This window comes from Carya illinoinensis, chromosome 4, assembly GCF_018687715.1.
Source record: "Carya illinoinensis cultivar Pawnee chromosome 4, C.illinoinensisPawnee_v1, whole genome shotgun sequence".
NCBI lineage: Eukaryota > Viridiplantae > Streptophyta > Magnoliopsida > Fagales > Juglandaceae > Carya > Carya illinoinensis.
In genome coordinates, this window is record NC_056755.1 from 41,686,349 (window position 1) to 41,702,543 (window position 16,195).

Below are 16,195 nucleotides of genomic sequence, written 5' to 3' on the forward strand. Positions count from 1 at the left end.
TTCGTTCATTAAGTAGTACGCTTATTTTTAACCATATTTGAAATCAATTTAATTCATTTTGTGGGTGTAAACTGTAGGGAAATCTGCTTCCCCTGTTTCTCTCATCATTTGACCCTTCGATTGGTTTACACTCCGCAAGTCAAGCCATGTCGATGAAACCCAAAATCTCACACCTGACTCTACTGGAAAAAGTATGTCTACGCCCTCTGTTCATGATACTGTTGAATCCAAACATGACGATTTGTCTGGGGCACAAAATTGGGGATGGTGTTTAAATCTAAAGAGGAATTACTTTCTTATTCTAAAACATATGGGCAATAATTCGGTTTTGGGATAACGATACAAAGGAGCCATAGGTTTGAGGATAAGAGCCTTAGATATGTCACATTGGGTTGTGCTTGGGGTGAGAAGGCACAAAACCATACGTCAAATGTTGCGAGGCCACATCCAACATCAAAGACAAATTGTAAGGTATGTTAGAAAAATGGGTGTTGAAGGTGTCAAGTGTAAACAATTCTCATAATCACGGCTTAAGTCTACAAAAGTCGAGGTTCTTTTGCTGCAATAAAGAAGTGAGCGAGTCTATTAAAAGAGTGTTAGATATAAATGATCAGGTTGGGATAAGAATAAACAAGAGTTTCGCCTCTCTTGTGCAAGAAGCGAGTAGGTTTGAGAACTTGTCATTCAATGAAAAAGACTATCGTAATTATATTGACAAGGTACGACACATTCAACTTGGGAAAGGTGGTGTTGGAACCCTCCGTGAGTATTTTTCTAGGATGCAGTACAAAAAAGACGAATTATTTTCACTAATGGATATGGATGATGACGGATGGTTGAGGAATGTATTATGGGCGCATGCACAAAGTAAGGCAGCCTGCAAATATTTTGGTGATATTGTGACCTTCGACACGACATATTTGACAAACAGATATAGGATGTCATTTGCACCGTTTGTTGGTGTAAAAACCATGACCAATGAGGATACAGAAACATTTACATAGTTATTTTAGACTTGGTTGAATTGTATAGATGGTGAAGCTCCTAAGGCTATTATCACAAATTAAGATGGAGTCATGAAAAATGCAATAAGTCTTGTCTTTCCAAATAACCGACATATTTTGCTTATGGTATATATTGAAAAAATCGCCTGAGAAGTTAGGTTCACATGATGCATACAAAAGTAGGTTGAAAAATCAGTTACTAAATTGTGTATATGACTCTCACACAATAAAGGAGTTTGAGGGGTCTTGAGAAGTGTTAGTTACAAAGTACAACTTGCAGGAGAATGTTTGGTTGAAGAGTTTATACGCTGAGCGTACATATTGGATACTTGTATTCATAAGTAGTTTTCTAGGCTGAAATGAGCACGGTCCAATGAAGCGAGAGCATGAATGCTTTTTTCGACGGGTATGTTCATACTAAGACAAACTTAAAAGAGTTTGTCGATCAGTTCGATAATGTATTGAGGAAGAAGATTGAGAATGAAAGTGCAGTGGACTTCCATTCATTCAACGTCACAATTCCTGTCATCTCTCCCTCTCCACTTGAGAAGATTTTTCAAGACATATACACTTACAATAAATTTAGAGAAGTTCAAAAAGACATAATAGGGATACTTACAACTCTTCCAACTCTACACCGGAATGATGTTGTAATTGCAACATACCATATAGAAGATGAAGTAAATGTTGATGATTTCATCAAGGAGGTGACCCACACGGTGTACTTTAATGAGGTCGAATGCGAGGTGAAGTGTTCATGTGCCTTGTTTGAGATGAGAGGGATATTGTGTAGACATATATTAGGCATTATGAGAGTTAACAAAGTCCATTCGGTGCTAAAAAAGTACATACTAGATCAAAAGAGGAAAAACATAGAAAATGACATATACTCTTATACGAAATAGTTATGACATAGTTGATGAGAGGCCTGAAGTTAGCAGATATTCACGTATCATCAAGAAATGCTATGAAGTAGCCACAAATGCATCTTCATGCCATGAAGACACTGAGGATATGCTAGCTAAGTTAGATGCAATGAACTTAGGCTACCGCACTAACAAGCCGCCCTTGAAGGTTGTAGTTACAACTACAGATACAATGACAGCTACGAGTTTTAAGAAAGTACTGAGTCTCCATGTAGTGAGAGGAAAAAGTAAACCACCATCTCTCAGATTAAAAAAAAAAAAAAAAGATCAATGATTGAGAGAGTGAAACCCACGACAAAGAAGGCTAGTAAGAAAGGAAAATGTAAACAAGTTAACTCAATGCACCATTCTGAATATTTTATCTTCATATTGTGTATTTTACTGTTAAGAGTAATGATATATAAATTTATATAATTTTTTTTTCTCCTTTGTAACTACATGGAATAAAAGGCGAAGTTGTTGGAATGTGTAGGAATTTGTTTTGCCAAACAGATGTTGGGACACAACAAAGTGTCCCATTTCAGGTTACATACGGGTTTTTAATGTTAGGACAAATTATATTGTGTTGTTAATGTTAGGAAAAATTCTATGCTATACCGGTTACTATGATCTAATATTTTGCTTATGCATTGTCAGCCGCCTCAAAACACTACCAAAGCGTTGGAATTTAGTGTCACCGAGTTAGGCTTTGCAGTTAATGAGACTCAAGAAAGTGTAAATGGTCTTCATTATTTTTTGTCATACTGTGTAAATGTTCCATATTTTGTTAGTATGTTTGTTTGATTTTTAACTGTTATATTTGTTCACAGATGAAACTTGGATTGGATGGAACCTAGTCGGATAGCATGCCTAGGACACAACCGTGGCAATAAGTCACTTTATGGGGTTTGTATCTCGAATGCTTATGCACTAATATTATTTCTAAATTTGCTTGCTTATGAAAAAAAATAAATCTAACTTTATGGGGTGTGTACATGCACGTTAATCTAGTTGATTAGAATTATTAATCATGATGATCAATAAATTTCTAAAGGAACTTTCTTTGGCCTGCTGGTTGGGTGGAGTATTAATATATATGTGGGTGTGAAGGAAGTTTGCTTTATGGATTTTCAGCTAGCTTGGAATTGGGTACTAATAATTGTTCTAGTTTTTTGCTCTAAAATCAAGTTTGATCTTAATTTACGATATTGATTAAGCATATATAGTTGATTTGGTGTGCTCTAATTTCAGTTCAAGAATGTTCATGAGTCATGGTATTTTGTATAAAAATAGGAAGAGTGAGGGGAAGAACGATGGGGAGTCGAGCAGCTCGGTGTAAACCACCATGGTGCTAGGGTTATTGTCCAAATTAGTGAAGCCAGACTTGAAAAATTGAACTTTAGATGTTGTAATTATTTTTTGATGGGTGGATTTTAGTTGTTGTAATTATTTTTTTATGGGTGGGGCTGTTGTAAATATTTTTTAATGGGTAACTCGAGCTGTTATAATTATTTTTTGATGAGTGAAGCTATTGTAAATATTTTTCGATGGGTGGACTTTAGTTATTGTAATTAGTTTTTGATTATACAAGAGCTGCTTTGTCTTCCATCCATGGTCCTTTGATGGATTTTCCATCTCAAGCTTTAGAGCTTGGTTCTCTTCAAGGGCTGCTAGCTTTTCAAGTTGAAGACTTTTTATTTGGAGTTTGAGATGATTTTCTTTCTCTTTGAATACATCCACAGATGCTTTCTTGGCATTGGAGTTTATTTTCTACATGCTTTTAGATTTTGATTGGAAATTAGGGAAGAGCTGGCTACAAATATCATAAGCATTGGCCTCAGATAGCCAATTATTACCAAACAAAGACAGATTCTCCAAAAGATCGTTAAACAGGCAATATCCCCAGTGAGTGAAAAAACAAAAGTTATTTATTTGGCCAATGCTTTAAAATTCTACCTACTTAGGAGGAGTACGTGGTAAAAATTAGCTTGTTTTAGATTCAATTTCATTAAATGCTTATGTTTAAACCAAATAGTCCAATCGACATACAAATAGATCAATTGTTATTAAGCCAGATAACTTAATAAATGCTAACTAATAATGTTAGACCTGCACTACCAAACCAAATTAGAATTTTTTTCTCAATTTCTATTCTCGATCAAGTGGATTTATGCAATTCGGACAAATTTATCTCTAAAACAACAAGAATGCACCATTTCCTATCCTTGCAAAATAGCTAACTTGCATAATTTTAAGCTAATAAAAGCCTGATAAAACCCTAATAGAATCAACAGTCACATTCAGCTATACAAATTGCAACACTTTTTCAAAAGTGTTGTCCCATAAGTTCCAAAATACTAAACATATATTTCTTATAATATTCTAGGTATTTCCATAACTACTACTCTAAAGCACAGATTCGCAAGTATCCAGATTTATACACTAAATTTTCATTCAATAGATATTCAATGTGATCGTATCAAGTACAAATAAAGTAATATAGAAATTTCTCAATATATACAAATATGTGTGTGTTGACGCTGGACTTCCAACTTCCTCTTGACAATTTTGCCATCTCTTAGGCGAACCTCTTCCATCCAATGTCTAATAAATTCCATAGTTTTTTGAACCTCTTCCTCTCTTTTTCAAAACACTTGCAATAATTTTCAAAGCTCTTCCTGTGCTTTTTGAAACTCTTCATGTGTTTTCTAAAGCTCTTCCTATGTTTTTTGAAACTCTTCATGTGTTTTCTGAAACTCTTCATTCTTCCTTAAAATCTCAATTTCTATTTTCATAAGTTTGTTATCTCTTTCCTGACTGCTATCTGCTCATATGAAATAGTTGCAATGTGGTAACCCATGTATAAACAAACAAACGATTGAGAATGTAACAATATCAAAAATTTTAGTCAAACCCAAATCGGTACTATCAAAGTATTAAATGATTATTTTTTGTACCTTCGTATTGTACTTTGAATACCCAAATAATGATCGGCCCGGATTTCTTAGCGTGTTCGATGTTCTAAGTGAAGCAGGTGACCCACAATTGTACATTAGGTTGTTTCTCAAAGTATGATTAACAAGAGAAAATGAAGAAACTGACGATGATACATTTTCTTCTTCAGATAACATATTCCCAATCTAGAATGAAGTATATTGTTGCTAAAAAAAATAGTGTTTTTCATTCACTGTTTTCTGTTGGGTTTTAGAAGTATTTTTGTAGATAAGAGAGGTGGAGTATTTGTTAAGATTAGTGGAGTATTAATGAAAAATAGAGAAATCAGGAAGTTAAACCAAGTTGACACAATGGTGATAAGAATAATTAATCTACCAAGTTGGTCATTTTAATCTACTTCTATTACAAGAGGAAGATCATACATGGACTTTTTTGCATGTGTCAGGACAATAAGAGCAATTTATGTCATGTGGGGCATACCTTACGACGCACATAATTCTAGATTTAACAACTGTCAATGGACAAAACTGCACAAAGATAGATTCCATAAGTTTAGATGCTGCATGGTATGAATTTTTTAATAGATCAGGACATATTTTCCATTTAATAGCATCTAATGATGCTAAAAATTTTCTTTCGGATGGTTTTATCTTTACAAGTAGGACTATGATGCATATCTCACTTGATCAACTAAATAATCCTCTTGGTGTTTTGAAAGAATGCAGTAAATATGGAGGAAAGACATAAAAAGGACATATACTCGACATAGCATTTTATTGGAGCTACCATGTCAAGTGGATTTACTCCCTCTGATAATGATGCATTTGAATCTGTAATCAACACCATATGGCATTATATCACAGCATGAGATAATAAGATGTTGAAAATTGAATAAATGAAGACAACAGTGAAGATTTTTTTTTTTTTTTTATAAGTAAAGGTAATTATATTATCAAAAAGGAGGCAAAAGCCTTATACAAAGATTAGTGACCAGTTCTATGTTTGATCCATGGCTATAAGGAATTCATGTAACCCAAACCATTGAAATCAACCGCTATGGTCCATGTACAAAGAGTTCTAAAGAAAAAGACTATCAAATCCTCCATCGATCTCTCTTTGTCCTCGAAAGTCCTGTCATTGCGCTCTCGCCATAAACACTACATAATGCATATAGGGATCATCTTCCACACCTCTTTTATTTGTTGATTTCCTCTCAAATTATTCCAACTGGCCAGAACCCCGACCACCGTCTCCGGCATCACCCAAACTAAGTCCAATCTGCCAAAGACCTCATTCCATAACCTTCTTGCTACCTCACAGTGTATTAAGAGATGGTTCACCGATTCACCTCCCTTCTTACACATGCAGCACCAATCTGCGATGATCACCCTACGCTTCCTCAAGTTATCAGTTGTGAGAATTTTACCCAATGCTGCAGTCCACACAAAGAAAGCTGCTTTGGGTGGCGCCTTATGTCTCCATATCTTTCGCCATGGAAACTGACCAGGTGTCTCTTGAGAAACCTTGGTTTTATATTGAAACCAATTGTTGAATGACCATTTTATCTCCTTCAGACTTCAAAAGGTCTAGTGAGTTTAATCCTTAAAAATCAACAAAAAATAAGTTACTCTTAGAAAATGAAATTGAAGTGAAGCTCATTTGTTAATGATTTAGCAAAGTGTACTTAGTTTAAATTCACTTACCAGATACTATGAGATAGTCTGCACATTTAACCACAATATGGGGAATGGGCCTGCTAGATTGCTGTCGTTGCATGGTGACCTCAATTGGAACTCCAAATAATAGGAAAGAAAAAGGAGGGGGGGGGAGGAAGGGGAAATATCACTATACGAACCAGAAAAAGGTCATGTTGACAGCCCAACCTAAAAGGCTAAATTAAAAGCATTCCTAAGTTATTACAGATTTGCCAAGATAGAAGTGCTAACATAGAACAAGATTACAAACCAACATATATTGGAAGTTCCAACCACCACCGAAATCTAAAAGAATAACGCCACTACTTAAAACTACACCTACATATAAAAAAGTCTCCTATATCACAAAACAGAGGAACTTTTACTTCTTTTTCTAGTTGCTAGAATGTAATTAAGTTTTTCTTTTGTATACTCCTTGTCTACTTGGACAACGCCTATTAAATTCTCTTCAATCAAGCTACTTTTACTTATAATAATAATAAATAAATAAAAACAGAGAAACTTTTACCATCTCAGTTTCATTAAATTAACATAATGACTACCTCCTAGGCAGCAAGTCTTTCTAGAGACAATCAATTGAAGTACTATAAGGCAGAAGTTAGAATAAAAAATACACCAAATTTAAAACAGAATAAAAATCAAAAAAAATTAAAAAAAAAAAAAAGCACACCAAAAAAATAAGAATTTTGAAACTTAGTGATGGACAGAGAGAGAACCAAAAAAATATTAAGAACAAACGAGGAACAAGAAGAGGAATAAGAACTACTAGTTGCCTCAGAATCCTAATAGCTTCTGCCATCGTTCAATGTCAGTCAAGATGGTCTTACTTTTTAGCACAGTCTTCTTTGCCACTTTGAACAAACTCAGCATCTCAAATATGTCAGTTCAAATTATGTGACACATCAAAGATGCTACATTAAAATGAATATATCCTAAAAGAACTCAAACGATTGAAAATAATAATTCCATACATGAGCTCATTAGCCCCAAAATAACTACAGACATCACTCTTTCCAATCTTAAGTGGCAAATATAATTAATATGAAGAGCAAGTAAATAACTCAAATAAACCAAAAGTCAACTATCTTGGTTTTGCCTTGTTTTACAAGAGTTTCTTCAACTGTCCATTAATAGGTTCAGCGTTAAAGCTACTCTTGTTCAACTTCAACAAAAGATAAGTGCGTATTGGTATCAATTTTCAGAAGATTAAATATATTGAATTATAGATAACACTAAAGAACACTTGATATGCAAATCAATCGGATACACCTCTAAAATTCTTCAAGCTTAAACTTCAAAGAAAAAAATGTCAAGCAAGTCACCTCGGCTCTCACTCTTCACTTTCACAATCTATTTTATATGACTCAAACAAGAAAATTAATAAGAGAGTTTTGAAAGGAAAGAAAGGTCTAGATGTTTAGCTAAATTTACCTCTTCAACATCCTTGTGTAATATTACGGGTTTCAAAACAGAACATCAAAACCAAAACTATTACAGGTTTTAGGATTAAAAGATTAGCCATAAAAAAATGAATTGATTTTCTCACAAAAACCCTAAAAAAAAATCTTCATACAGACTAGGGGCTTCTAAAAATTCATCAAATCCAAAAAAAACAAAACCCTAATAAAATCCAACAACACGTACAGATCGAATAACCAAAACAAAAATATATATCATATGTTATAGATTGAATAAACAAAAGCAGGAGAGAGAGAGAGAGAGAGAGAGAGAGAGAGAGAGAGACAGAGACAGAGACATGTTAAGCTCGATTAATGGTTTCCCAAACTCCTCGGATCTACGCCGCAGAGTCCTCGAACAACAACGATCAAAATGAAATCCAAAACCGCAATATATATCATAGATAATAGGTGAAATAACCAAAAGCAAGAGAGAGAGAGAGAGAGAGAGAGAGAGAGAGAGAGAGAGAGACCTGTTACAAATTACAGTTCCCCGACCAAACTCCTCATATCTATGTTGCAGAGTCCACGAACAACAGTGATCAAAATGAAGAAAAACTGTGGAGTCTTCGAGCTTCAGTCTTCAGCAAGAGTGAGTTTGGGGGCAAATTGATGGGGAGGAGATTTTAGATTAGGAGTTTCAGACAGGGAAGAGAGCTGAGAGAAGTTCAGAACGAAAAAAGAGGGAAAAACCAAAAAGGAAAAGGAAAAATGCATGAGGCAAGCCAATTTCATCTCTTCCTGCTTCAGATGAAACGCTCCGTTTCATTTAGTCCATGCCAGCTTTGGTGTGCCATTCCATCTGCAAGTGGCCTACAACAAGACTTTTCCTTTCCAGTTAGCATTGGACGCCCCATAAAGGTAAGTCAACCGGTTGGTGAGGTGGCACACTAACTACATGTGGCACTCTCCTACAGGTCTATTAGGTATTCAAAAATCATAAATAGTATTATTATATCATAAAATTCTAAAAATTCTAACGAATCCAATAATATAATTCTTTTTATCTAATTATGACCACAAATATCTTAATAAAATCCAATAAGCTTTGGGTTCACTCTAAAGATCACAAATTGACTTTACTCTTTGAAATGGTACTCCGACCAATAAAATCCATAATATTCATATATTTCCTTGAAGATCCATAATCCAAAATTATTAGAAAATCCTTTTGATTTAAATATTCTTTCAAGGCGTCACAAAAGCCTTCCAATAAAAATATAGTAGTACTTCCAACATTTTAATGAATGATAAATTGCACACATATATACTAGATTACACACTAAATATTAAAATAATTAAATTTAAATTAATAAAACTGATGGCTATTGGTTTCGGCCACCAACACAACCTTCGCCTAGCAATTAATCGACACTAATATTATCTTTTGACAACAATGTTTCTACTTTTTTTTTTAATGTTTTTAATGTATATTCATTTTAAAAATATTGTTCCATTCTTTATATACACACACATAAATACATATACGATACACACTTACATTTACATACATTTCTTTGATTAATTATCAGTTTTTTATGTATATAAATACATATAGATAATCTTAAAATGGTATAAAATCGATTATAAAATTGAGAGGGGACCGTTGAAATAGCGATTATAAAATCGAACTGGTGGATTTTGTCAAATGTGGTTGTGATTCGCATATGCGAAAGAAGCACTCTAAACATCTACTCTAGAGTCATTGAAGAAAATCTTCACATCCTTTTCCCCTAAGTTCTCAGTTAGGGAAAGTCGCAACATAGCCAGATAGTTAAAATAGCACAGTCTGGCTCGCTAGTGACCATCCAGATGAATGCTTGGCTGATGCAGTTTTCGTGCTACAGCGCCAATGAGGACAGAGAAAAAGTGTCCAGACCCAAAAGATCCAGAGGTGAGGAGTCTAACGGTGCCACGAGTGTAGTGATAGGAGGCTGGAAAACACGACAACATGTAAAAAAGCCACACGGGTTTGGCAACGCATGGGAATCGTGCAGCAATCGTTTGGCGGGTCCTCCACCAAAGTTTTGAAGATCTGCGGTTGGTGAACACAATGGTGGTGGCGCGTGTGGCAGTTTGATGGTTGAAAAGCCACAAATTAAACATTTCTGATCTAGTGAGAAATAAAACAACAGCATAAAATCAGTGACAAATCCAAAAAAAAAAAATTGGACAAGCTAATAAGTAATGGCTAAGGAGGAGAAGGAAATTTACGGTAGAGGTAGCGGCGTGTTTATATTACATTGAGCCAAATTCTGACCTTATTTTAAAACTTCAGTTAAGTACTGGTCTATCTTATATTAGTTACACCACATCCGGTAGACACTGTTCCCATCAAACAATTGAGTCAGAATATATTTTCATGCATACGCAAAAGGTATACGAGGCCAAAGGATGGACGTTTGAAGAGCAAATCATCTTTTAACTGGATATCATCCCACAGCCATAGAAAACGGAAATCATCCTGAACCAATATGCCTTCTGCCGCACGTCCTTTCCATCCCAGGTAAATTTGGAAGCAGAAGATTGATTAATGAGAAGCCTTGAACTAGGAATTAAAATATCAGTTTCTTCTACTTTCTTAGGGGGTGCCCAAAATCAACTATGTTGGGCTTCAAATGGTGATCTTTGTGGCCCATTTCTCTTCCAATCTTTCTTAGGTCCTACCTAACTAGACGAAGCCCACCTAATTTCGGGTACTAGCTGGAATTTGAAAATTGAAAAAACCATGCTAATATATATGCATGAACAGCATGTTCAGTCTATGCAGCAAGATTACGTGTATTTTTAATTAATTTACAAATATCATACTAATTTAAACAAACCATTTTAATTTCTAACGCCATACCTTAGATTAGAGGCCAACATCTTTTTGGCTACGTAGATGGGAGTTGTCTTCAACCCTCTCAACATATCCCAAACCCAGAGGTTGATAAGTCAATTACAGCTCCCGTCTGCTTTTTAATCCAGAATTTTCTCACTGGTTTGATCAAGACGAGATTGTATTGAGTATTCTCATGTCATCTTTATCCGAAAGCATTCTTGCCAAAGTAATTGGAGTTACTAAGTCTCGTACAAAGCACGTGGAAATAGATTATCATTTTGTCCGGAAAAAAGTTCACAATAAATCATTGGATGTTCGGTTCCTATCCAGTAAAGATCAAATTACAGATGTACTCACTAAACCATTGGTTTCTATTCGTTTCTCTCATTTGCGAGACAAGCTCAACGTGAGATCTCCCCCGTTGAACTTGCAGGGGCGTGATAAGGATAAGACCCGTTCAAATTCAAAACTTCAAATAACAACAGCAGCTTCAAGTTCAACTTTATCCCAACGTCTTCGGATACCGTCGTCCTAAGCCCAAGTTTATAAGAGATAACATTATCACTTTTTGAATATTTAAACTCTGTAACTAATTCTATCTTGTAAACAATTTACTATATATATATAACCTCTCGGCAGCCATTCAAGGCAGAGAGCAAAACTCAGAAATTCATCCTCGGTTTTATATCAAAACTATTAAAATTATAATTAATTTATACTCCAAATTATTACTTCATATAATTAATTTACGATTTCAATCTTAGTAATTTTATCCTCAAGATCACGTAAAATGTTTAATATTCCAGTTTTATGAGTTGCAGCAACAAAAATCTAAATCTGAAATCCAGGATAATTTTGAGTGTAATTAATTATCAAAATTAAGAAAATTGACAATATTAATTACTTGGATGGCAACATATTATAATATATATATATATATATATATATATATAATACTTTACCATGGAACTTTTTCAAGGTCTTTGGTAGGTGAACCTTTACTTCCCCTCTAATTTATAGTCATTTTACCTTCGGAGTTCCGTCAATGATTTATTAATTACTATTTTTTTCATCAATTTATTTTTTTGGAATAAACAATGATGATTTAATGATTTCACATACACTTCATCTCATTAGCAAATACTTCTATTAGCTACTAGCTAGTACTGTTACTTGAGGTCATCTCCATTGCAATTTTTCTTCCTCCTCCACTACGAAATTCCCTCCCCTCTGCTGGATCTGATCTTTCATTCACCCTGATTTCCACCCTAAACACCCCAAACCCAAGCGGCCACCACGGCAAACAGATCGAACCCGGCTATGGCGCCCCGGCCCCACCTAGAAATCAAACCCAATATTACCACCACTTAGCTCCTTACCCCCTTCTTTCACCTCCTTGCACAACGAACCTCACAAATATATATCCCTCCACCCACACAACAACAATGTCATATTCCAAGAACCACCAGACATCACTGCCCAATACAAAACATCGATCAAAATACATTAAACTTCCCACAATTACCATATGTGTGTGTTGTGTATGCATGCAGCCAAACAAATTCCCACAACTCTGCAACGACAATGTTTCTCCCCCTACCAGTGCCAATCAATTATTATATCTTCCACCACATTTCTCCAATTGCCTCTCACCCAACCACTACTTATAGCTAGCTCCTCTTTACCCAAATATCAATGATTATATACCGAAATGAAAATGACATTCAAACTCTAATTACAAACCAAATTACCTCAGCTCTCAGCTGCCATGATAGCTTCCACAAGAACTCTAGCTACCATGCATGATGTAGATCGATGCAGCAAACAAAATGGCCTCCCACCTCTTAGTTTGGCAAGCTGTTATACCAAAACGATCTAATTAAGCATCATCAGCACCGTCAAATCCTCCATTTTCGATCTTCTTCTGGAAGTGCTCGATCGGGTCCACTCACATTTACATATAGACTTGGCTGAAAGCGCGCAGCACCTCCGATCTTGTTCTGCTTTACTGATACAGAGGACCAGAACCGATTCTTCAAAACAGGACCATGGACGACCTTCAGAAATGCCACTTAATTAGTCCACAAGAAGTAGCACTCAGACTATAATTAAAACTTTTTCTTAATTGGCATGTCCAGATCAAAGTCTCGACTAGTCTCAAGGTGCACTAACCTTCAGCAAGTTCAAATTATAAGTCGCATTAGAAGAAATCGACCGGCATTTATTTGGCTTTTTTTTCCTCAAACTTTATTTTTGCTTACGTATTTTAGCAAATAGATCGATGAATGCTTTATGTCTCTTGATATATTTTGTATTTATATATAAAAGAAAACGATTTAAAAAAATTTATGTTCAGTTACTTTTACGTACTATTATTCTACTGATATGATTGTCTATATATTAAAAAAAAATTGAGGGAGCTAATTATATCAGTCGAGTGTATAATAAATATACAGAAATGAATGTAAGTAGCATTACTCGTATATATATATATATATATATATATATTTGATCTATTGACTTAATATTAGAACCGGTACTGGAAATAACTAACTTGAATTTGTTTCGTATAGCATTACAATATCGAAGTCGACAAGTCATCTTTTAAGTTTCTATATATTGAACATTGGAAAGCCATAAGTTTGTTATAAATTAGGTCTTGTTTTTAAGAGAGCATTGCTGATCGACCAGAAATTCATGATGATTGAAAAAGGGAAAGGAACGTAAAAACAAAATGAAATTAAACTACAGTTTTGGCTCAAGGTTCTCGTGCTCATTATCTTTCGTACGCTTCTTGATCATCACGTTAATGAAAAGACATGCACTCTCGTAGATCGTTATATTTTTTCCCTGGTCGTTAATTTTGTTGATTAATATACTAAATTTAAGGAAGTTACATTTTTTTTTTTTTTTTTGCAAGAACTCAGGACGCTATTAATCAATATAATGGAAGTTGCATTCATAAGTTCAAGCTACAAAGCAAGTATATATAGATGTTATTACAATATAATCTCAATGCATGAATGAGACCACACAAACAAACACAGATATAGATCAATTCAGATGGTCAAAGCTGATCACACTGAGTAGGAACAAACGATAAGGTTTCCTTCTTGAGATCATGGGTCACCAGAAAGTTCTGCTGCTGAATATTCCCAAAGATCGACATGCCCGAGGTCCCCGAGCTTCCCATGGCCAGGCAAAGTACTCCACTAGTTGAGTCAGCAACGATATAGTTTTCTGCAGGCAAATCCAAATCAGCACCTTTGAAATGGAAAACCAACTTGGGAATCTCTACTTCGCTTGTATCCGATGGTAAGGTGAAGCAAAGATCAAGCCCGGTTGCACCCGAATCGTCCACGGCAAGTTTTGTTTGAGAAATGAATGCTTTTTTAATTTTGGAAAAGACGTTACCAAAAAGGTAGGAAATGGTCGTCCCGCAATCTATGATTAGGCCGCCACTGCCATCATCTTCGATTTTTGTATCGATGGGCACGCGAGTGTCCCCGACAGAGATGCCTTCAAGCGAGAGATAATAAAAAGATGGCTGAGATGGGTTTCTAATTAAAGGGGTGGTTTTGATTGCTTCTGATGATTGTGTGCTATTTACACTTGCTGGAGATCCCAACAAAAGTGTACTGGTTTTGGAGTTATCAATGGAAGTCAGGCAGTATGAGAACTTGGGTTCCTTAAGCTGGGAAACCAATGACAAGGGTCCTCGTCCGAGCCCCACCAGGCCTGCACCTTGGCTGAACCCATCTCCCTCGTTGTCACTCCCACAACCGAACCCAATTTTAGGAATCGAAACTTTATCATCGGAGTCCCCCAACGTGAAGGTTTCCGTTGCCATAACACCTTCTGTTGTGGAATAATCACCGTACTGGTAGAAATACTGGCAAGCATCGTCTTGGCATGTTGAAGAGGGCAGTGCCTCGCATAGCTGGCTCTTGCATGATATCTTAGAGAAAGAAGATGATTTTTTCGGATCGAAAATTGGCGTGGGCTGGTCGTAACACTGTTTACAAGGCTTGCACTGAGTCCATATCAAATCACTGCCCGTGTCGATGATGGCTGAGAATGTCTTCGGCGGTGTGCCGATTGCCATGTTCATCAGAAACTCCCCTGAGCCTGCATGTACCGGGGCTTCAACTTCTGAATTATCTGATGTGGCTGCCAAGGCCATTGCACTGAGCTTTTCCAACCTGTGTTGCCCGCGCTTGATTCCCCTCTGGACACGTTGAAACTTTGTGAGGTTTTTTGCAGAATCAACATGATCAAGTGTGATTCGGAATCCAGTTTGCACTGTCTGATGCTCAAGAGCTCTTCTAATCGAGACAGAAAACGCAGGATGAACAAATAAGATAACTAAAGTTAGTGTTACAGATATAAACGAAGATAAAGAATGTAAAGAAGCCATGGGTGGGTGTAAACCAATCAGAAAGCGAGAGTGGAAAAGCGAGGGAGAGAAAGCGGTGCTATAATTTAAGGATTTTTCAGAGGAAATGGCAATAATATTCCATGAAAAAACAGAAGATGTAGTAGCTAGCTAGCTAGCGACTTTCCGTTCGGAAATTGTGGAAAAGATGAGAAGATTAAGCTGGAGTTATGAGAGATCTGAAGATGTATGAGACAATGAAAACACAGTGACGTCCCAACTTCATCCGCAGAGGTTGAGATATCACCCTAGTGTGCGTGGCAGCTAATTCAGAGTCAATTGCGTGGTTGTTGAGGGAACTGAGGTTTCAAAAACGGCAAAAATATTGTGTTGAGAGGCCAGGCGAGTGGGAATTAGTACTCCCAGTTCCCACGCTTTATTGTCTTGAAAATGCATTTCCTTCCTTTTAAATTTTATCATTTTAACACTAATTACATAAAAAAATAACAATATTTTTCGCTGCTGTCTCAAAGATCATCTGGGCCATATGTGTAGAACAAGCTAGGAATTAGATTCATTCAGAACAATCAAACTTACGGTGATAAATCATATGTTTTTATAGCAGAAATATTATGCAAAATGTACAAACTTCTGACACACACCAGCTGCTTGATATATGATTAATCATCAGAAAAAGCATATATGCATATGATTGCAACTTTGGATAGATGTAAAGTTTTCTTCAAGATCCATCATTATACACCATAATTTCACGAGTACTACTCCATTTTTCAATCTCAGTATTCTTTCGTGTAATCAGTATTTCTGAACAGAGAAGTTGACCTAAAATTGAATGACGTTAGGTTGGTGGGCTAACTGGTTATATATACAATATATTATTATATTTATTTTGAAGGAGCAAAACAAAAGGCCAAAAAGAAAGGATCGTCTTGCCCTGGC

General features: G+C 35.7%; 2 protein-coding genes and 1 long non-coding RNA gene across 3 annotated transcripts; 1 reads left to right on the top strand and 2 right to left on the bottom strand.

The window, feature by feature from the left end:
- The first annotated feature begins 473 nt into the window (after positions 1 to 473).
- On the top strand, positions 474 to 1,004 carry LOC122306523 (protein FAR1-RELATED SEQUENCE 5-like). Its single transcript, XM_043118951.1, has one exon. It carries the CDS (start codon positions 474 to 476, stop codon positions 1,002 to 1,004), a length of 531 nt encoding a protein of 176 aa, XP_042974885.1.
- Positions 1,005 to 4,474: 3,470 nt separating this feature from the next.
- Positions 4,475 to 6,713, bottom strand: LOC122308047. Its single transcript, XR_006241898.1, has 3 exons — positions 6,568 to 6,713; positions 6,388 to 6,465; positions 4,475 to 5,694 (listed from the first exon to the last, which is right to left on the bottom strand). It is a non-coding gene; the product is annotated as an uncharacterized LOC122308047 (long non-coding RNA).
- A 7,081-nt stretch (positions 6,714 to 13,794) lies between these two features.
- Positions 13,795 to 15,645, bottom strand: LOC122308536 (aspartic proteinase nepenthesin-1). The gene has a single exon (XM_043121912.1). It carries the CDS (start codon positions 15,275 to 15,277, stop codon positions 13,928 to 13,930), a length of 1,350 nt encoding a protein of 449 aa, XP_042977846.1. The 5' UTR covers positions 15,278 to 15,645; the 3' UTR covers positions 13,795 to 13,927.
- Positions 15,646 to 16,195: the final 550 nt, after the last annotated feature.